The 19,469-nt window shown below is 55.6% G+C and overlaps 1 protein-coding gene across 1 annotated transcript; it reads right to left on the bottom strand.

Moving 5' to 3' along the window:
* Nucleotides 1-12,773: 12,773 nt before the first annotated feature.
* On the bottom strand, nucleotides 12,774-19,090 carry TLX1 (T cell leukemia homeobox 1). Its single transcript, XM_020870658.2, has 3 exons — nucleotides 18,269-19,090; nucleotides 15,997-16,198; nucleotides 12,774-13,852 (listed from the first exon to the last, which is right to left on the bottom strand). Exons 1-3 carry the CDS (start codon nucleotides 18,849-18,851, stop codon nucleotides 13,630-13,632), a joined length of 1,008 nt encoding a protein of 335 aa, XP_020726317.1. The 5' UTR covers nucleotides 18,852-19,090; the 3' UTR covers nucleotides 12,774-13,629.
* Nucleotides 19,091-19,469: the final 379 nt, after the last annotated feature.

The following is a 19,469-nucleotide window of genomic DNA, read 5'->3' as shown; positions in this document are numbered from 1 at the left end:
TAGACCAGGATCTAGCGGAAGGTTTGGATATGCCTTCACCAAACATCAAGATTCTGCCAATATTATCTCCCATAAAGTTAGTCTATGCCTTATGACCATTTCCCACACAACTTTGCGTCTTAAGAATTCATATTCCATCACAATATTGTAATTATCCTCCAATTTAAATAAATTAATAAAAAATTTAAAAAGAATTCATATTGTAGTTTCAAAAACAGGCTAAATTTCATGATATTGACTGACCTTATGTATTTCATCGTCCAGAAGCAGCTGGCTTTACAGATCAATGGAATGGTATAAAGGAAACTATGGCATGTGCACACGCTCAGTCACTTCAGTCCTGTCTGACTCTTTGTGACACTATGCACTGTAGCCCACCAGGCTCCTCTGTCCTTGGGATTCTCCAGGCAAGACTATTAGAGTCTATGGCTTGTCCCATCAAATCCATCCTCCCTTTTTTCTGAGCATATAGTTGTCCACACAGGGACTACATTTCACAATCTCCCTCATTTACCTCAATGGAATGTGAGTGGAACTGAGAAATCATTTCAAGTCATCTTAAAAAGCCTGCCCTGGAGCTGCTGAACCCTTTCCTTCCTGCTAGCCTGGACCGACAACTTTGCAAGGCACTTACTGAGGATGGCAGAGCTCCCTCATTTGCTCAGGTCTGGACATATGTTCATAGAGCAGAGCTATCCCTCTTTCCTGGTTGTAAGAGAAAAATACATTTTATCTAGTTTGACCCATTGTGTTTCTGGACTCTCTTAAAACAATTTAGCTTTTTATCATGGTGTGCTACAGTACTTCAAGGATGAGGTATATGTTGTGGGCTAGGGATTAATATGGAAGGCTATTTCTCCAACAACCCAATTATATGGGCCCCCAAAGAGGGGCAGAACTTCCTACAAGTACCCAATGACCCTCTCACTTTTTTTTTTTTTTTACCCTCTCACTTCTTATGACCCTTATTTCTGTTGCATCGGGGTTAGGGAGTCCTCAAAGGAAGAAAGTTCCTACCAGGAGAAACAACAGTATTCTTCCTGAATTATAAGCAGAAACTGCTGCCTGGTCACTTCCAGTTGCTCACAGCAATGGATAAACATGTTAAAGAGGGATTATGGGTTGGCCAGAGTGATTAATTCTGACTATCAAGATCAAACAGGAGTTTTTCTCTACACCACGGGCAAAAGGAAGTATTTGTGGAACCAAGGGGCTCCCTTGGGGAGCCTCCTAATGCTGTTATGTCCTGTGGTAAAAGTTAATGGAAATTAAAGTTTAAAACATTAATGGAAGTAAAAGTTAACAGTAACTACAACCCATCCTAGGCAGGATCATCAAGGTTCTCAGTTCCTTCAGAAGTAGAGACTTGCTCCTCCTCTGGGTAAAAAGAAAACCAGCAGGTGATAGCTGAAGGCAAGAGAAACAGAACAGAAAAAGAAGGAGGGATGTCATAAATATGAAACAGAATCCAATATTACAGAAAGAAAGTGGCTTTTACCTCCTGACCTTCTGTCATATCAGACATTTATATATTTGAACTTATTTGCATTTTCTTCCAGTCCTTATTTCCTTGCTTTTGTATTATTATGTGTGGTGATAATTATCTTTACAATTTGGTCTAGTTCACAGGTTGCAGAATACTGCAACTAGGATGGCAAAAGAATAAGAGGAGGAATAGAAGGAAGACCCTGAATTTAGAGCTATGAGGGTTTGGAATGTCTCACTTGAGGGTAAGTCAAATGCACTCTGTATGAATGACAGTAGCATGACATTGGATGGGAGCATTTTGTAGGGGGAAGGATTATTAATTTAGAAAGAAATGTGTGTGTGTGGATGTTGGGCAGTCAAAGGGGTGGACTGTAGCAGCATTTATCACTCCCCCCCACCACCTTTTTTTAAAACCTAGCTTCTGAACACTTTCTGATTGGAAAAACTCTTCCCACAGAAGGTCAATGTTGGAGGGTGAATTTTAGTTTTTCATATAGAAACCTAAAGGACTATGTTCATTTTCTCCTCATCTATGACAGCTGCTGCCTACATGTGTCCTGGGTGTAGCCAATCAAACGATCCCACACAAGATTTAAATCTGAAGGATTAAGGTCAGTAAGGATGGAAGGAGACTTGAAAGATTACACATAGTGATACTTGTATCTCTAGATACAAGAATCTAGAGATTGGGGTGCCAGCAGTAATGCACTAACCAGGCCTTTCTGCAGTGTGACCTCATGGTGTTTCCTGATGCAATCTTCCTCATTTTTCAACCTTCCTGTTGCTCCTATAAACTATCCAGTATCCCTGTAATAAGTTAAATTTTCTCTTGAGTTAACTGAACCCAGACTTACATTGCTGAGCAGGGAGAAAAGTATTCTTGCCTAGAGAATTCCACTGATGAAGGAGCCTGGCAGGCTAGAGTCGATGGGGTCTCAGAGTCAGACCCGACTGAGCAACTAACACTTTCAAGGAAGGGGAGGATTCTCTGTGGAGAAGTAGTCTCTGCACCGAATACAGGTGGGAAGGGTTTCTGTCCTGTACTGGCTGGAGAGGAATGCTTGTTTCCTACAGGCCCCTCTTGTGGACTCTGGTCACTAAGAAGACTCATTTGTCCTGACAGCCAAGGAGGCTATTGACAGTTGCCAGGCCTGTGGCCCAAAAGACTCAGCCCTCCTTCCCACTGCCCTGACATCCAAGGGCCATAAAGGCAGAGATGTCAGGTAGGTTCAGTTGTCTGGGGAGGAGCAGTCAGGGCTGATCAGCTCCTTTTTCCTGGGATTCCTGGCTGTTCCAAGAAATGTGAGGCTTCCCTGGTGGCTCAGAGGATAAAGAATCTGCCTCCAATGCAGGAGGCCTGGATTCGATCCCTGGGTGGGGAAGAGCCCCTGGAGAAAGGAATGGCTACCCATTCCAGTATTCTTGCCTTAGAAATCCCACCAGCAGAGGAGCCTGGTGGGCTAGAGTCCATAGAGTCTCAAAGAGTCGGACACAACTGAGCAACTAACACTTTCACCAAGGAATGTGAAGAAGAACAGCTGCGTTCACTGTAATGAACCTCAAACACAGCTACAAGGGGGGCTGCCCAGTAAAACAGGAGCCCAAGATGCTTTTTCCTCAACAAAAAATAAGGGGTACATGAACTCCTCTATCAGCCTTGCCTTTGCCCTCATCCCTCCTGGAAACCGCTAGCTAGACCAACTGAGGGGAGAACATATTGGGGGATGATTCCATGGGGGCCTCTTGGGGCTGTCATCTCTCTATAGTGGAGTAACGCCCTCCTGAGGTCCTCCTGGAGCCCCACGGGGCCCAGGACGCAGGTAGGATTAGAGAGAAAGAGGCACACATTGGTGCTTATTTGTGCGGGAGGGCCACCAGCAAGTGTGCCTTTCTTTCTGGGTTCTCACCCTGCAACTCTCCTCCCGGCCACAGGATGAATCCTCGCTCGAAGTACCCAGCTCCTCCGGCGGGTTTCCCAGCGTTTACAGTTCTGCGGCGGGGCGGATCCCGGGCAGCTGAGCGCTTCTCTAGACTCTACCCCTAAACCCACAGGAGCGAATCCGCAGCCAGGGCGGCCCCCCGGATTGGGCAGGGCAGGGTCTCCGCTCAGTCGCGCGTTTCCCACAATTTCTTGAGGCGGGGGTGGGGTAGGGAGTCCTAGAATAGGCAGAAAAAGCCAAGTTGTTGCGCATTTGCCTGCCCGGTCCGGATCTTGGGCCCCAGGAAGGGATAGAGCCCACAGGAGAGGCCGATCGCAGATTTCGCCGAGGCCGGGAGCCGCCTGGTGCACGCGTTCCTGGAGAGCAGGAAGAAAAGGCAGGCCCTTCTCTACCCGGGGCCGAGGCCGCCGCCTCTCAGGCCGCCCTCCGCAGCCCAGGTCAGCGCCGGGCGGCTGGATTCCCTGGCTTCTCAGGTCCATTTGGCCGAGTGGAGCCACTCGCTGCTGAAGGAAGGACCAACTTGCCGAGTTCCCCAGCCCTGTGGGGACAAGACCGCATCCCCGGGCCCGTGAGATCCACCTAAGAGCTGGGTGGAGGCTTGACTTTACCGACTGATCGGATCCAAGCTGGTGGACGCAGGCTGCGTTTTCTCCGCCGCCGCCCGGCCCCTCGACACCCTAGAGGACTGGTTTGGGAGGACAGAAGTGCAAAATGCCCCTCTTCTCTGTTTATATCCCTCATCCAGGACCTCTCGGTACCGGGCTTCAAAATGAGAGCCCGTTTCTCATACTTTTCACATTTCTTGCAGTTCCAACCTGGCATCCCCTGCCGGTCTGGCCTCGACGGAGGCGAGGGGACGCTCATTAATCGTCCTACAGAGCTTTCCGCCGAATTTTTGGCCTGGACACAAGCTCCAGGCGGTCCGCACGAAAGCAGAGTCTTCCGCATGCCCTGGACAGGCTCCTGAGCGCTGCAGGGCAGTTCCCCGCAGGCCCGCACGGGAGCTCACTGGCGTCCTGTGAACGCCGGTGAACTGGCCGGGACACCCCGCGACAAGCTGTGTGGAAGGGACAGTGGAACTCACCCCTGGGCAAAAGGTGCAGGAACTGGGGGGGGGGGGGTGTCCCTAGAACTGAGTATTTGGCTCAGTTGGTGCACTCAAAGGCCCCAGGCCTTCCAATAATTCCGCTACTTTGATCTACCCCACCCCCATCAAGAAGCATCCAGTCTCTGAGGGACCCCCGACCCTTCACAGTCTCTAGACTAGAAGCCTCCCCGCAGCGCCGAGGCTGGCTGGTATGCACCAGCAGTATACACTGGACTGGAGTCGCCCTGTGATCCCGTGCGCCTGCGCAGAGAGGCAGGCCAGCACCTAGGACAGGCGCTTGAGGAGGCAGCGAGGACCTACCTGGGGCTTCTGTGGGGTTAATAAACTATCCTCCCCCACTCATCCTGCCCACCAGCCGGCAGAATCCGCCCCAGTGGAGCAACCATGCCTCCCCTGTGCTGACCAGGAAGCCCCCAATTTCGGGTCTGAGATGCCAAAGGGAGAGAAGTAGAAGCCCATGGGTAGAAATGGGTTCGAGGGTACCACTCTGTGTCTGTGAGCTTGTGGGCTGGACTCCTGAACAAAATATGCCAACACACAAGAGCCAGTTTTCCCCTGACAGCGAGTGAACTAGTGAGAGGATTCTGCAGAGGCTCCTAAGTGTTTTCCTGTGAATCTGTGGGACCCACCTTCGAGCCTAAATGCAGTCAGGTGTGACCTTGTGGCCACCGGGGAACCAGTGGGTGAATGCCTGCAAGCCCAGTTTGCCTAGACTGACGCAATCGTGAGGGTGAGATCTGGGGACAGCAGCTGTTGTGTAACCAAGGAGCCTGCTGGAATGAATGTGTAGACATATGACAGGATCGTCCCGCCCTGCGGACGCATTGGTTGGTCTGAGACCCAGCCTGAGAGTGAGACAGGAAGAAGGCAGCGTGTGCCTGTGAGCACGCATGGAGGAAGGTGTGCGGTGGTTTGTGATAGACTTTGCTCCGCAGCGGCCCCATCCTGCCGGGGCCTCTGAGCCTGTCTCCACCCGTCCCATCCCATCCCGTTTGGTCGTACCGGCTCTCACCCCGAGGGCCCGCCCCGCGGACAGTTGGGCGCCTGCAGACAGGAGGACTCGCTAATCTGTTCCTTGTTGCCAGGAGGAGCGGGAAGCGCAGCACCTAAATGCACAGTAAGCTTCCCTTTGAAGCGCTGAGTAGGGAAAGCTGCGAGGCCACTCGACTTTACCCCAGGAATCCAGGAATCGAGAATCTGGGGATGGGGAGGAGAGGGAGGGGAGGGAGGGGACTCCTGCAGTTTGTAGGACCCACCCCCCTACTGCCCCACCCCGCCTGGTGCACAGAAAACCTTGGTCAAGCCACCCTGGGGGCTCCGGCGCCACTCCTGCAGCACCAGCTACGAGCCAAACGCTTTTACTTGCCTTATCTCCTTAATCCCTTCTGTAATCCAGGGATGGATTGGCCCTATAATTTGGGCAAGGAAACTGCAGGCTCCTAAAATTTAATTAACTTGCCCGAGGTTAGAAAGCAGGGAAGCAGAGCCCAAAACCTAGGATGATGTCCAAAGTCATCTCAGCAGGCGCCTGGAAGTGAAAGACAATTTTAGAAAGAGGGACAGGTGCACCTGGAAAAAGGGGCCATGCAGGTAACAGGGAAGGAGCAGGACATAAGATATCAGGGAGTGGTGAGGCCTGTGGCATGCTGGAGAGTGAATTTTAGGGTGTCAGTTGTGTCTGTGTTTTTAATTTCTTTAAATAAAATGGAAAAATATTCAGGCAAATAAAACTGCAGGCCATATTTGATAGGTAAGCTTGAGAACCCAGAATTAGATCTCAGACAGGGGTGGTACCTTGATCCTTGAAGTAGCATCAGCACCACAGGAAGCTTGTTCTAAATCTGGAATCTCAAGCCCCACCCCAGACATAATGAATGAGAATCTGCATTTTAACAAGGTTCCCAAGTGTTTCTTATATACCTGAAATTTTAAGACTGTCAGGTGCAATTTATATATAAATGGGTACATGTTCAGTTCAGTTCAGTCGCTCAGTCATGTCCAACTTTGCGACCCCACGAACCACAGCACGTCAGGCCTCCCTGTCCATCACCAACTCCCAGAGTTTACCCAAACTCATGTCCATTGAGTCAGTGATGCCAGCCAACCTCATCCTCTGTCATCCCCTTCTCCTCCTGCACTCAATCTTTCCCTCAGGATCTTTTCAAATGAGTCAGTTCTTCACATGAGGTGGCCAAAGTATTGGAATTTCACCTTCAACATCAGTCCTTCCAATGAACACCCAGGACTGATCTCCTTTAGGATGGACTGGTTGGATCTCTTTGCAGTCCAAGAGACTCTCAAGAGTCCTCTCCAACACCACAGTTCAAAAGCATCAATTCTTCGGTGCTCAGCTTTCTTTATAGTCCAACTCTCACATCCATACATTACTGGAAAAACCATAGCCTTGAATACACCTTATATTGTATATAAAAGAGCCTCCCAGGGACACCTTACTTACCCTCCTCCCCCTTCTCTACCACTCTGGAGAAGGCAGGGAAGAAGGGAAGACAGTGCTCTCTTTTCTTTTCATATTCTAACTGAATTTTACTGTTTAAAAGGTCAGGGCATAAGCCCTCGATAATTCTCTGACCCACCCCAATATGCTCCCCCATTCTCCAACCCAGAACAACTTCCTCCAGCTACAGGCTTTTCTCGGAGTAGATGGAAAAGAGAGGAAGGATTTACCTTCCTGGTTTTCCACTTCCTCTAATCAAGTGTGGTGCATTCACTTCTATTTTTAATCTTCTGTTGGCCTGTGTACCCTATCCTGCTGACCCAGAAGAGGGAGGGGTGGAAATATATGGAACCCCCTTCCAATCCCAAAGGGCTCCTGGAAGGTGGCAAGCCCTGGCTGGGAAAGCCTAAAGGGTTAGGTGTGGGGAAGGAGGAGGGCAAGGTCTCATGTCCTGGCAGTGCTGCAGAGGGGATCCTGGAGGGGGGAGCAGTCAGAGCTGGAGGGAACCGGTGAACTGGGGTGGCTTGGAAACATTTTTTCCGAAGTCCTAAGGGAGCAAAATCCCAGTGGACTTCTGAGCTAAGAGCTCCCTCCATAAAACAAGACATTCCTTGAGAAGTCCTCCCCAAATCCACCACATCCCGGGACTCGCCATCCATTCCAAAGAAACTGGTTCCAGGGTTAGACCGTGGGTTCAAATGCTGGAGTCGTGTTGCTTAACCTCTCTGGACTTCAATTTTCCTTGTCTATAAAGTGTCTATAAACCTCGTCATAGGGTGGTTGTTAAGAATGTTAAGAATGTAGTAATACCTTTAAAACCTAGTTCAGGGCCTGGAATACAGCAAGTATTCCAGTAATAATATTATTAATATTATAATAATATTAATATTATTATCGTTATTATTTTCCACGGGAGCTGGTAGCAGCCGCCCCTGAGGTCTCCAGGGTTTCAGACCACAAGCTCCCAGGGCCTTGGCTAGAGGAGCCTCTCCCCGCGCGGCCCCTAGAGGGCGCCCGGAACTCACTTGTCCTGTGTTTCTTCGGGGAAGCCCAGGTCCGGCTCCAGCAGCTTCTGGGCCTTCAGCTTTCCGGACTTGGGACTCCTCCTGCCGGAACAGAAGATACATGGGCTCTGGGGCCACAGGGCGGAAAATGTGAGGCGGCAGGATCAGCTCCTACCAAACCTCCCCATTGAACGGCAGCCAGAGGGGTCCTCGCACCCCCTTTGCCCCCCACACCCCTCCCACTTTCTCGCACATACAAGGAGGCCAGATTGTTGTAGGCTTCGTGGAGCCAGCGGCGGCCGCTGGACCTTCCGGGCCTTGCTAGGGTTCTTGGCCGAATCCAGGACGGCCTGCTGCCCCCACGCCCAGCCTTAGGCTTCTGGGTCACGTTCCCAGAGCTGTGGGGCTGGAAACCAAAACGCAGGCCTGGGCAATCTCCACCCGCAAACCGACCGGTAGTTGAATTAGACCCTCCTCCCTCCAGGCTGGGGGAGGAGAGATGGGGAAAGGAAAGGAAGGCACTTGGCGGGATAGACGCGTGGTAACCACCCATAGGAACTTGATCCCCGCCCCGCGTGAGCTTGTGAGGGTAACTGCAAACGCAGCAGTGGAGACTGTATGCGTGCATGTGTGTGTGTGCCGTGTATGCACGCTCGTAGAACAGCACACCTGTAGCTTATCTTGTGTAACATCGCACACTCCAGTCGTTGTGTAGTTGGAGGCGGTATGTGAGGTTGTCCACAACAACGCAGGCTGAGGGTGAGAGGATGTGATTTTGTACCCATCCTTCAACACAACATGGGCACTCATCCCTCCCTCTACTCACCATCCCCCGGATGCCTTTCCCTTCTCCTCCCCTCTCCTCCTCCCTTTCCCTCTTTCCCCACTCTCACCTCCACCCTGGCTCCCCACACCCCAGTTGCAAACACCATATTCCGAGTCTGCTCTGAGCTCCTTGGAAAATCTGAACTGGCTGCAGACCTCTAACTCACTCAGCCTGTTCCTATCAGACTCCCAAGGATAAGGAATCCAGGAGTGAGTGCAGGTGGGCCGTTCCAGAGATCTCCCAGGGCCGGCAGCAGATTCGAACGATGCGGGAAAATCGCGCCAGCAGCTCCTCTTAGCTACCCAGGCTTTGACCTGGCTGCTGGGCTCCAAACTCTGAGCTGATTAGGAAGGCCTAGGAGAGTGAGAAGCTGCTTAGGAGCAGGGGTCTCAGTTCAGTTCAGTCGCTCAGTCTTGTCCGACTCTTGAGCGGGGGTCTGGGAGGAGTAAAAGGGAAGTGGCGGGGGGGGGGGGGGGCAAGTGTGTGGAGCAGTGGGGGCCAAGTGTGTGTGTGGGGGGCAATGTGTGGGGCTGGGGGGGGCAAGTATGTGTGGGGGGCAGGGGGCAAGTGGAGGGGGGCAAGTGTGCCTGAGCAAAGTTGGAGAAACAGAGCAGAAGGCAGGCGGTTTCCTCCAGCATCTGGCCTGAGGGGTCCTTAGTGCAGCTCTGGGGCCCCAGCTCTAGCCCACTGCCCCTTGCAGCGTGTCCTCTGAGTCCCAGCTGCCTCAATTCTGCACAGCCTGGAGATCCCTGCATAACTGTATCATACACCTGGAACTGGCCTGCCCACCTGCAAGTTACTCACACCACAAACAGAATGCCTGTCTGAGTCCTGGGCCCAGTGCAGATGCCATACCTGCCACTGCGGTGGGGGCTTCATGAGGCAGTGCTCAGACCGTGCCCATAGAGCTCCCAAGCACGGATCTGGCCACACAAAGCCGCTATTATCGTTAACAGGTTAGGCCAGATTCTGTGTGTGCCACCTCAGGGGGCGGGGGCACTGTACGGGGCGCTAGGACCCCAGCCCTGCTTGGGTTTCTGGGCCCCAGAAGGCCACCACCCAGTCAGCCATGTCTGAGGGGGTGATCAAGGCTCACTCACCGCAGAATTTGGTCAGTGCAGTCGGCTCACTCAAGCCAAGGAAGGATGTGGCCCTTTCTGCTCAGACAGGTTCGTTAATTCCTCTTCTCCCTCCGCATCTCTACACACCATTATTCGGATCATTTGTTCCTTTTCTATTTCTGAACAGAGACAGGCGCTCGCCTGCAGGAGCGGTGGCAGATCGGAGTTGTGAGCTTTCTTTGTGCGGCGGGTAGTTGGCCCTGATTGTGACCCTGGCAGCCCCCCTCCCTTCCAGCCCGCGTCCCCTTGGGACGACGGGGTGTGCGGGCCCGGCCGCCATCCCAGCCTGTCCTCGCCGCGGCTCTCGGCCGACGCGGGATTCACCGAGATTCGGTCCCAACGAATTCCCGACCGAGAGAGGGGAGTCGTGCGCCGTCCTTCAGCTCCGAGGGCCCCAGTACCCCGGGGAGTATGCCCACACCCCTGGGACGCCTCGCCCAGGGTCCCTAGCGCGTGGGAGGGGCCCCGGGAGAGCGCGCGACCCGGGCGGCCTGGGAGCCCCGGAAACAGCGAGCGGGAGCCGGAGCGCGGAGGGGAGAGGAGTCGGGTGGCCTCCCGCGATGGGCGCCCGGGATTCCAGCGTGCGGAAGCCCAGTTCTCCGAGAGGCCCGAATAAGCTGGACAGGGTCCGAGAGCCGAGGGGCTGAGGGGCCTGGCCCCCGCCGTTTTGAGTGTGACCCCAGCTGTTGAAGACCGGGGGACGTAGGAGGTATTTGGGGGGGGAGGTGTGTTATGCCTCATTTTGCCTGCTATGTCTCGCCAGAGCAGGGGTGAGGGCGTGCTGGTGAAGAGTCGGGGTTCTTGGGAGCCTGTTTGGGGGTTGAGTTTGAGCCAGACAGCCATTCCCCGTTCCTGCCTCGGCTAGACAGTCTGTGGCCAGAAAATATCAAGGAGCCCCCGGGCGCCCAGCCTGAAGGGTCCCAGGAGTCAAGAGGTGGGAGGAAGGCCCCAGTTTCCCCTGGGGTCGGCAACTCGGGAATACAGCAACCGGCAGGCCCTGAAGGTGCCTCTTAAAGACGCAAATGGTGGAGAGATCGCACCAAATGAAAATGGTTTGGGCTGGGCAGCTCCAGTCTCAACAGGAGCGGAGGAAGAGCCAGACCTACCCAGGTAGGAGGAGCAGAATTCTGCGGTTCCAGGAGGCCATTTCCGGATTTTGATTTCGCTTGGCCGGGTACTGGATGCCGCCGCCGCCGTCACAGGCAGGAGGCCCACTGCAGACCTGGCTTTGAGACCAGAACTTTCTCCCCTCAACCCACACACTGTCAGGGTCTGGCCTGGTCACCCGGTGGGTCTGGGGTTGGGGTAGCCCCTCCATCTTGGAAGTCCTTTGGACTCAGAATCCTCCTCTCCTGCCCAGATCCTGCTCAAAGAGGAGCACAGATAGGGGTGGACAAGCTGTGCCCCTTCCCCACTTAGCCAAATTTCCTCCTGGGCCTCTTTGGGTTTGGAGGTTGTTGTGCTTTATCCTGTGATATGGCAGAGCCAAGAGGGCAGTCTAGGCCAGGATGAGGGCTCTGATGGTTTCCATAACTCTCCTGCCCTCAACCCCAGTCTGGGTGCACACTCAGACTGCTCTGCCTACATGAACAGTTAGTTTTTAGCCACAAAGTTCTCTCACTCTTCCACACTAAAGAAAGAGCAGCCTATGTCCCCACTCCACTACCCCAGGATGGCATGTTTCCCAAAGCCTCTACCACCTAGCTTCTTCCAGAAAAGCAGGCTTAAGTCAGTTTTGTATATCCTGACATTGGTCTGGTACGTGGGGGACTAAATGTTATGGGGAGTGTTGTGTACTGTGGCTGCTGTCCTGGCTAAAGTGGTCTGGGGGCCTCCCTGAAGGTCCCGCCGGGAAGTTAGTTTTTCAGATCCCTCCTAGGCCAGGCTAGTCTGGGAGCTGGGAAGTCTTGCTTCAAGCACCACAGAAGACACTGGTCCGATTACTCATAGAATGTTCCAATCTCTGCAGCTTGCTGGGTAATGTCCTAGAACCCCAAACTCCTAGCAGATGTGTATACCCCTACAATGGATCTGCACACCCCACCATCATGTACCCCAGCAGTGTACAATTATACCCACTCACACAGTACCATACACACTCACCACAGAGACATGTCATTCACAGTGATCCATACTCCCCATTAATTCACTCCTCCAATTATATACAATCCTAGATAAGTATCACTCATACAATGAAATACACCTCTAACACATGATTACATACAACCAGTTATAGATGATATACAACCATAAACATTCATACATTTAACACAAAAATAGATTAATAAGGAGAAACTAGTATGTACTCTCACAAATATTAGCAACTGATTCACTAACAATCACGGATGTTGGTGGGTGATTATACAACTACCCAAAAAACCACATTAACACATGATCACACACATACCAATACAAGTCTGTATATATAATGGTAGTTTTGATTCACAACTTAAGCAAAATAAACACACACAACTGCATACAAAATTACACACTTGAACACTTACTATACAAACATTCATTGTCAGTATAACATCCTGATTGTCCACACCATCACAAACATACAGTGCACACACATAACTCTCACTCCCAAAGACAAATCTTGAGCACTAACTGTCCCAGAAGACACTGGCTCTCCCAACTTTTCTCAGTGCTGCCTTCTCTTCATTTCTCCTCCTCCTCCTTTCCTCTCTCCAGAACCTGACAGGTCCTGACCCCAAGATGTCCTTCAAACTTAAGTACAAGGGGCGGCCCTGGCTGCACCAGTTCACACCTGACCCAAGTAGCTGCAAGGTGCTGGGCTCAGCAAGGAGCAGGCAGCCTTGACTCCGGATTCGGAGGGTTTTATTATTTTTTTTCACATAAATTACACAAGCACTTTATAAAAAGGTTACACAGAAAACACCTTATAAGTGCATAACTTAAACCCCCCCTATGAACAGGATCTGGAGAAATAGGCTTTTTGTGTGGAAACCTGCCTGTGCGTACCTGGGTGCGGCTAGGGTGTGTGATAGGGGTCTGGCAGGCCAAGTGACGCTGTTGTGGCTGTTGTGTGTGCGATGGTGTGTCACAGTGTGACTGTGGCCTTGTTTTGGTGAGAAGTGCCATGCTGTTCAGAATGACTCCGGGCCACCCCTGATCGTAAGGGCCAAGGGGGTGGAGGCTATGACCCTGTGTGTGCAAGACACTCTGCCATAGGGCCCCTGTGCGTGACTGTGGGGAGACACCAGGAGGGACAGTGAAATCACGTCCGTGTGGGCCGGCTACTACGGGGAGTGGAGAACAGAGAAGGGGGTTTCCCCAGGGCAAGTTCAAATGACAGCTCATGCTGTCCTCTAGGGACCCCACCAGCTTTTCTTCCACCACCTCTTCTGCCTCTCTCAGTCCCACGTTAAAAATCAGAATAAAATAGACGCAAACAGAGGACTCTGAAGAGTTCCAGCAGGCGCGGGACCGCGTAGGCATCTGGGAGACGGCCGCGCGTCCCTTTCCTGCGGGCTCTCTTCTTCTTTTCCACCCCAAAGGAAACGGCGTCGGCGCGAGCGCGCGGGCCGGTGCGGAGGGGCGCCGCGATCCCCGGAGGCGTGCAGTCTGCGGCGGAGGGCGGGCGAGAGAGTCCCGGCTCTCGGGGGCCTCGAGACCCCTTGGCTGGGCCCGGGTCTCGGGTCTCTCAGAGAGTAGCAGATAGGCTCACTCGCAGGCCGACGCCACGGACGTGACGCTGGTGATCTTGGTCGAGTCGTCAGACCACGGCTGCAGGTTCTGCAGGGCGAAGAGCGAGGAGTTGTGCACGCACAGCGGGTCCGCGGGCAGCGGCTGAGCCAGGCTCTTCTGGAAGGCCTCCTGCTGCAGCTGCAGGAGGATGCGGTTTGCCTGCTGCCTCTCGGCCTCACGCTCCTCCGCGGTCTGCCGCCTGCACCGGGGACAAACCGTTACCCACGCTTCGGGTGCGCTCCCGTGAGACTGCCTGGGAGAGCGCAGCTCCCCTTCGAGGCCCCCAATTCTAGCTGGGGGCCCTTGAAAGCACTCCCCTATCTTGAGGGTTCTGACTCCGACAAAGACTGGAAACCACAAAAGTAGATAGGGGGTACTCTGGGGGAGCTGTAGAGAGATCCGCTAGGCCCAAGCAGTTGGGGCTCTCTGGCTCCAGGCAGGGCCCACACCCTCACTGGCCTTGGACGGCACAGCAGAGCTAGGATGGCACTTTGCTTCTTCCCAGACCCGAGGAAGACCAGGAGCCTCCCCAAGTCTGAGCGGTCTCACCCTTCCCATCAGTCCAGGGCAGAGGCAGGGACGAGTGGATGTGAGCTGCCATGATGGACTTCTTCACCCCCTTTCTCTCAGCGAACCTCTCCCAGGCTCCTGAACTCCTGCGCCAAGCCCTGTGCCGGCCGGGATTCCCGCCGGACCGACTGGCTTCCTCCGAGGCGGTCCAGGGAGGCGATGACTCACATTCCATTTAATGCCTCCCCTCCACCCCGTCAACTGATTTCAAACGTCTGTCTCTAAGGTGGACAGACCTAATGGGAGTCCCCGGGGCCTCCAGAAGCAATTTGTAGGCGATCGATGAAGGCCAGCGAGAGGGCCTCTCCCAGCAGCGGACGCCGACCTTCTTCTCGCCGCCCCTTCTTGCCTTTTCGCTCTGTCTCTGGCCTGCCCGTTCTTCCCTGATTTTTAAACTTTCTCTTCCTTTAGGCTTTGTGTCTTTTTCTCTGGTTTTTCTCTCACCCCACCTCCTCCTTCTCTCAGAATTTAAGGGAATTTGTTTGAAACGAAAATAAAGGTTTCAGTCATCTATTGCTTTTCTTTATCATACATAAGACTTCACCACCAGGGAAGTCCACCCTCTCTCTGTTTTATTTTCTCCCTGGGTGGGGTCTTTATCTTTGCCCCCCACCTTGTGTATCAGTTTCTCTAAGCCTGCTATACTATTTTTCTCTCTGCGCCCCCCCATCCCCCAGGGCTTGCCTGACTCCCTTCCCTAGGCTGTAGCCTCCGATCCGGATGGCGTTGGGAACCAGAGTGCGTTCCGCCTCCCCACTCCAGTCCTCGCTCCCTCCCTAGCTTTCCAGAGGTCTGAGCTGCGTCCCCCACCCCTTCCCCAGCAGCAGGAATGTGGGGAGGGGGGGAGCAGACTCTCGGGGCAGTAGCTTCCTTTGTGGCCACGGTGGCGGAATCTCAGGCAGATTCCTCGCCTTCATTCAGAAAAAGAGGAAACTCCAATTCCTTCCTCCGGGCCCAGGCCCTCCCTGCCCGGCGCCGGGGACTTCGCCCAGACTCTTTCGCTCTCCAGCCCGAGACCTGAGCTAGCAAGAAACTCCCGGCGTGTGTGGAACCCAGCACGCGGGCCAAATGTACGGGAGGATGCAGGGGTGCAAAAGGGTTCAACCGGAGAAAGCGCCTGCTTGTGGGGGAAGCGAGTGTAGCTGTGGGTGTGTGACGGGATAAGAGAAAATGTTTCTCTTACACATACCCATCTGCTCCTGATTGATCCCCCTTTCAGTGGGACCCTCGGAAACCCCGCCGCAGGCGGCGCAGATTGATTTTCCCCTTCCCGGGTGGGGCACCCGCTGCGCCCAGGCCAGGCGTCTAGGGAGGAGAGAGACAGCAGGGCCCAGGCTCAAGGTCTGGGGCCCCGGGCGCTCTAGCAGGAGCCCCGGCTGGGGCGCAGAAACAGGGAGCGTGCTATTCTGCCTCCGGTCTCCAGGATAGAAAAGGCATCTCTGTACCCGTAAGTTTGCGCAAACAAAAAGTCCCTCAGGACTAGCTGATCTCGGAAGCCCGGACGGCGTAGACTGTGCTTAAATCCAGACGTATCCCCCAAGCAGCGGCAGAGACCAGCCGCGTCTACAACCGCACTGAGTGTAACGGCCAGAAAGCCAGAAAGCAAAGCAGCGGGGGCTCTCCGGTCAAGGTTGCTTCACACTCCCCGCGAGCCTAGCAGAGCGGTCCGCTCCTCCAAACCAGAACCATCGGAAGGCAGGGATCGAGGGAGTGTGAACTCCCCAGGAGAGGCCTGGAGCCAGAGACTGTGCTGCCCACTCCCCGCCAACTCACCTCCACTTTGTCCGCCGGTTCTGGAACCAGGTTTTGACTTGCGCGTCGGTCATTTTGAGCGCCTTGGCCAGGGCGGCGCGCTCGGCCGAGGCCAGGTACTTCTGGCGGTGGAAGCGCTTCTCCAGCTCGCAGATCTGCAGGCGCGTGAAGGACGTGCGCGGCTTCTTCTTCTTGGGGGGCGTCCGATTCTGATAGGGGTGACCTATACGGCGTGTTACAGTGAAGGGTGAGAGGGCCACTGGAGCGGGAGAGACAGACAGACGGCAGAGGCAAGCGGCAGAGCGTCAGGAGGCGTCCCAGGCCCGACACCCCGCGAGTCAGCGAGCCCAGAGGCTAGACCCCGAAAGCAGGGCTGTGGTCCTCCTGTCAGCCCTCAGCGCCAAGCCTGTGGCCTGAAATGGCTCCCCACCCAGCGGCTGCCAGGCCGCTGCCACCACAGAGGCCTCCCTAGCCCTGGGCTCCCATGTGCCCAGACACAGACGCAGTCTTTTTGAGGGACATGTTGAGGAGAGCTAAAGGTCGCATTCCCCCCATAGCCCCAGGCCTCCAGCCTCAGAGAAGCTGCTCAACAGTAAGAGACCATCCTTGGTCAAGGCCAGGAATCCTGGATCCTGACCTGAGGCCTCATTCACACACCAACATACAGACATATCACATACAACAGGGGACAAATTTGAGATCTATAGACCCAGACAAGCTGACACACAGGCGACAGGCACAGGCACAGAGGCAGATGCATAAGGTGACAGCCATAAACTCCTTCAGAACCTTCTTTAGGGCTGAAGCAAGGTTAGGGGAGGCTGTGTGGAGTACCCACCAGTGGGTTCCCAGTGGTTCCAGGCTGGGGGTGGTGGTGGTGCTCCATCAGGGCCCTTTAAGATTAGCCTGGCCTGGCTAGGGGGAGTAGGATGGGGCACTAAGCCCTGCCTCCCCAGGACTTAGAGGACCTCGGCTGGGGCACAGGGGCCCTTCTTGAGGCCCAGAGCAGAATGGATCTTATGCTTTCCCCAACCCCTCTTTGCCACTGACCCAGAATCTAGGCCAAGGTTTCAAGGCTGGAACACGAGCCTAGCCCAGGGTCTAGCTTTTAACTGCCTATTCCCCTTCTACCGTTGGGCCCTGGAGCCCGAGCCCCACGGGAATCCCACGTCGTGGTCGATCTAGGCAGCCGCCTGTGCCTCCTGCTTCCTTTCTCTCTAAGGCCCTGCCAGGAACCCAGGCTCAACTCAGGATTGTTTCCCAGCGGACTTGGGGGCCTGGCCTGGCGGGAAGATCGCAGTCTCGCATCCAGGGAACGCTAAGGGCGGCGGGAAATGAGGCGGCGTGGAAAAGGACCCGCGCAGGAGCAAAAGCTGAGTGCCAGGAGCGGAAGCAGGAGCGGAGGCAGCCGAGGCGAGCAGAAGCAAGGCGCAGAGCAGGCAGCGGAGAGGAGGGCAGACGGCCGCCGCCGAATGCGTTATCGTCCCAGGGGTTCTTTCGGCTGCCGATCGATCACGGGCCTGGCCGGTGCATTATTCACGCCGGAGGAAACGAGGCTGGGCCCAGAGCGGAGGACGCCGAGCCGGGACAGAACGAAAATGAAGCGGGTGGCTCAGCCTAGTCGCTGCCACTGACCCGGACGGGGCCCGCAGTCCGGGAAGAAAGGCCGGCCAGCTCTGCGGCTTAACTCCCGTTCACGGCCTCTACCGGGTCGGGCAGCGCGACGGGCACTGGATCTCGGAGCGCGGAGTGAGTGAGTGAGTGAGTGAGTGAGTGAGTGAGTGAGTGAGTGAGTGAGTGTGTGTGTGTGTGTGTGTGTGTGTGTGTGTGTGTGTGTGTAGGGTAGGGGAAGGAAGGTGGGGAACCTGTTTCCCTTGAGTCTGATTCTGGGGTTCGCCACCTCGGCCAGACAACGTCTGCCAGGACGGATGAAACAGTTTGTTCACATCGCGCCCCTTTCTCCAAGATCCCCGAGCCACAAATGCCGGCGGAAGGTAGTCCCGAAGCTACAACCCCTTCCCTCCGCCTGACTGGGCCCAGGGACTCCGAGAGGGGGTCAGGGAGAACTTCTCAGAGTAGGGATCCTGTGGGAGAGACGGAGAGGGGCCCAGGCTGGGAGAACTCTTCCAGCTAGTCGATTCCGCAAGAGAGGAGGCGGACGGCTGAACTTGGGGGAAGCACCCAGAGGAGCCCGGCGGCCGGGCGCGCAGAGAGGGCTGCGGGGAGCGCCGGGGCAGAGGAGAGAGGAGAGCCGGGGCCGCGGCCAGGCGGGGCGCGCGCGGGCCGGACTCACCTGTGAACCTGTCCTTTGTGTATCTGCGGTTACTCTCCATCCAGGGGAAGGTGAGGCCGGTGAGGTTGTTGACGCCCGGCACGGCAGGCACGGAGGGCACGGTGGGTAAACCGGTAGCCAGAGGTTGAGGATGGGCCACCGTTCCAGCTAGCGGCCTGTGCGCAGGCACTCGGATCACCCCCGCAGCACTCAGCGCGCCCCCGCCGCCGCCGCCACCCCCGCCGCCGCCGCCGCCGCCACCGGGACCGGGGCCGCCCGCCAAGGCCATGTTCACGTTGTAGGAGCCGGCCAGCGGGCCCATGCTGCAGGCGCCGCCGCCGCCGCCTGCCGGGCCACCGGGGCCACTCGGGCCTCCAGCGCTATAGGCCCCCGCGCCCCCGGCCCCCGGCCCGGCTGCGGGGCCCCCGCCGCCGTAAGGATAGGCGCCTCCAACCAAACAACCAAGGCCGTATTCTCCGTCCTGGAGGCGCGAGGAGGGCCCCATGCAGCCGCCCTGGTCTGGGCTGTTGAGGATCTGGTCGATGCCAAAGCTGATGGGCTCCGCGTGGCCCGGGTGGAGATGGTGAGGACCCAGGTGCTCCATGCTGGCCCCCGACCCCGGCCCCGCGGGGGGGGCCTGGGCGGTGGCACTCGCTGTGTTTGGCTCGGGGACAGCGCGCGGCGGCGCGGAGTCGGCAGCGGCTCCTGGCTGCGTGGAGACTTGGAGGCGAAGTGCGCAGAAGGGCTAAAGGCGAGGGGGGGGGGGGGAGGAGAGAGGGGGCGCCGTATTCTTCCCCTCTCCGGCGGCTCCTTCCCCTCTCAGGCTGCTCGCTCGCCGTTGACTCTGGGACATCAATCACCGGGCGAAAAAGCCCGGTGCGAGCTAGCCTCTCAGTTTCGGCCGGGTCTCTCCATTGGCTGTGAGCGGAGAGGAGCGGGGTGAATGACAGCGCGGGGGAGGGGCGGAGAAGGCGAGAGGAAAGCCTGGAGCGGAGACAGATGCAGGAGCCAGAGACGGAGCGACTGAGGTCGAAGCGCGAAGTAGTTCAGGAAGAGAGAGAAGAGGCGAAGCAGAGGCTTCAAAGGAGAAAGAATAGGAGGCTGGCATTTTCAGAGACGGATAGACAGATGGCCCCAAGGAGGTGGAGGTCAGAGCCCTCTTCCCCGCCGGACGGGAGCCACCCCCTCGCTTAGAATTGGGCCAGAGGAGCTGGCCCGCCAG

Source organism: Odocoileus virginianus, chromosome 7 (genome assembly GCF_023699985.2).
Source record: "Odocoileus virginianus isolate 20LAN1187 ecotype Illinois chromosome 7, Ovbor_1.2, whole genome shotgun sequence".
Taxonomy (NCBI): domain Eukaryota; kingdom Metazoa; phylum Chordata; class Mammalia; order Artiodactyla; family Cervidae; genus Odocoileus; species Odocoileus virginianus.
Note: the sequence above shows the minus strand (reverse complement) of the source record. Positions and strands in the feature narration are given on the sequence as shown.

Excerpts from the sequence above, each read along its gene's own strand:
- TLX1 (XM_020870658.2), bottom strand. The coding sequence starts at position 18,851 with ATGGAGCACCTGGGTCCTCACCATCTCCACCCGGGCCACGCGGAGCCC. Across the intron at positions 16,199-18,268 it reads CACAAAGGACAGGTTCACAG|GTCACCCCTATCAGAATCGG; the intron begins GTGAGTCCGGCC and ends CACGCCGTATAG. Across the intron at positions 13,853-15,996 it reads AACCGGCGGACAAAGTGGAG|GCGGCAGACCGCGGAGGAGC; the intron begins GTGAGTTGGCGG and ends TCCCCGGTGCAG.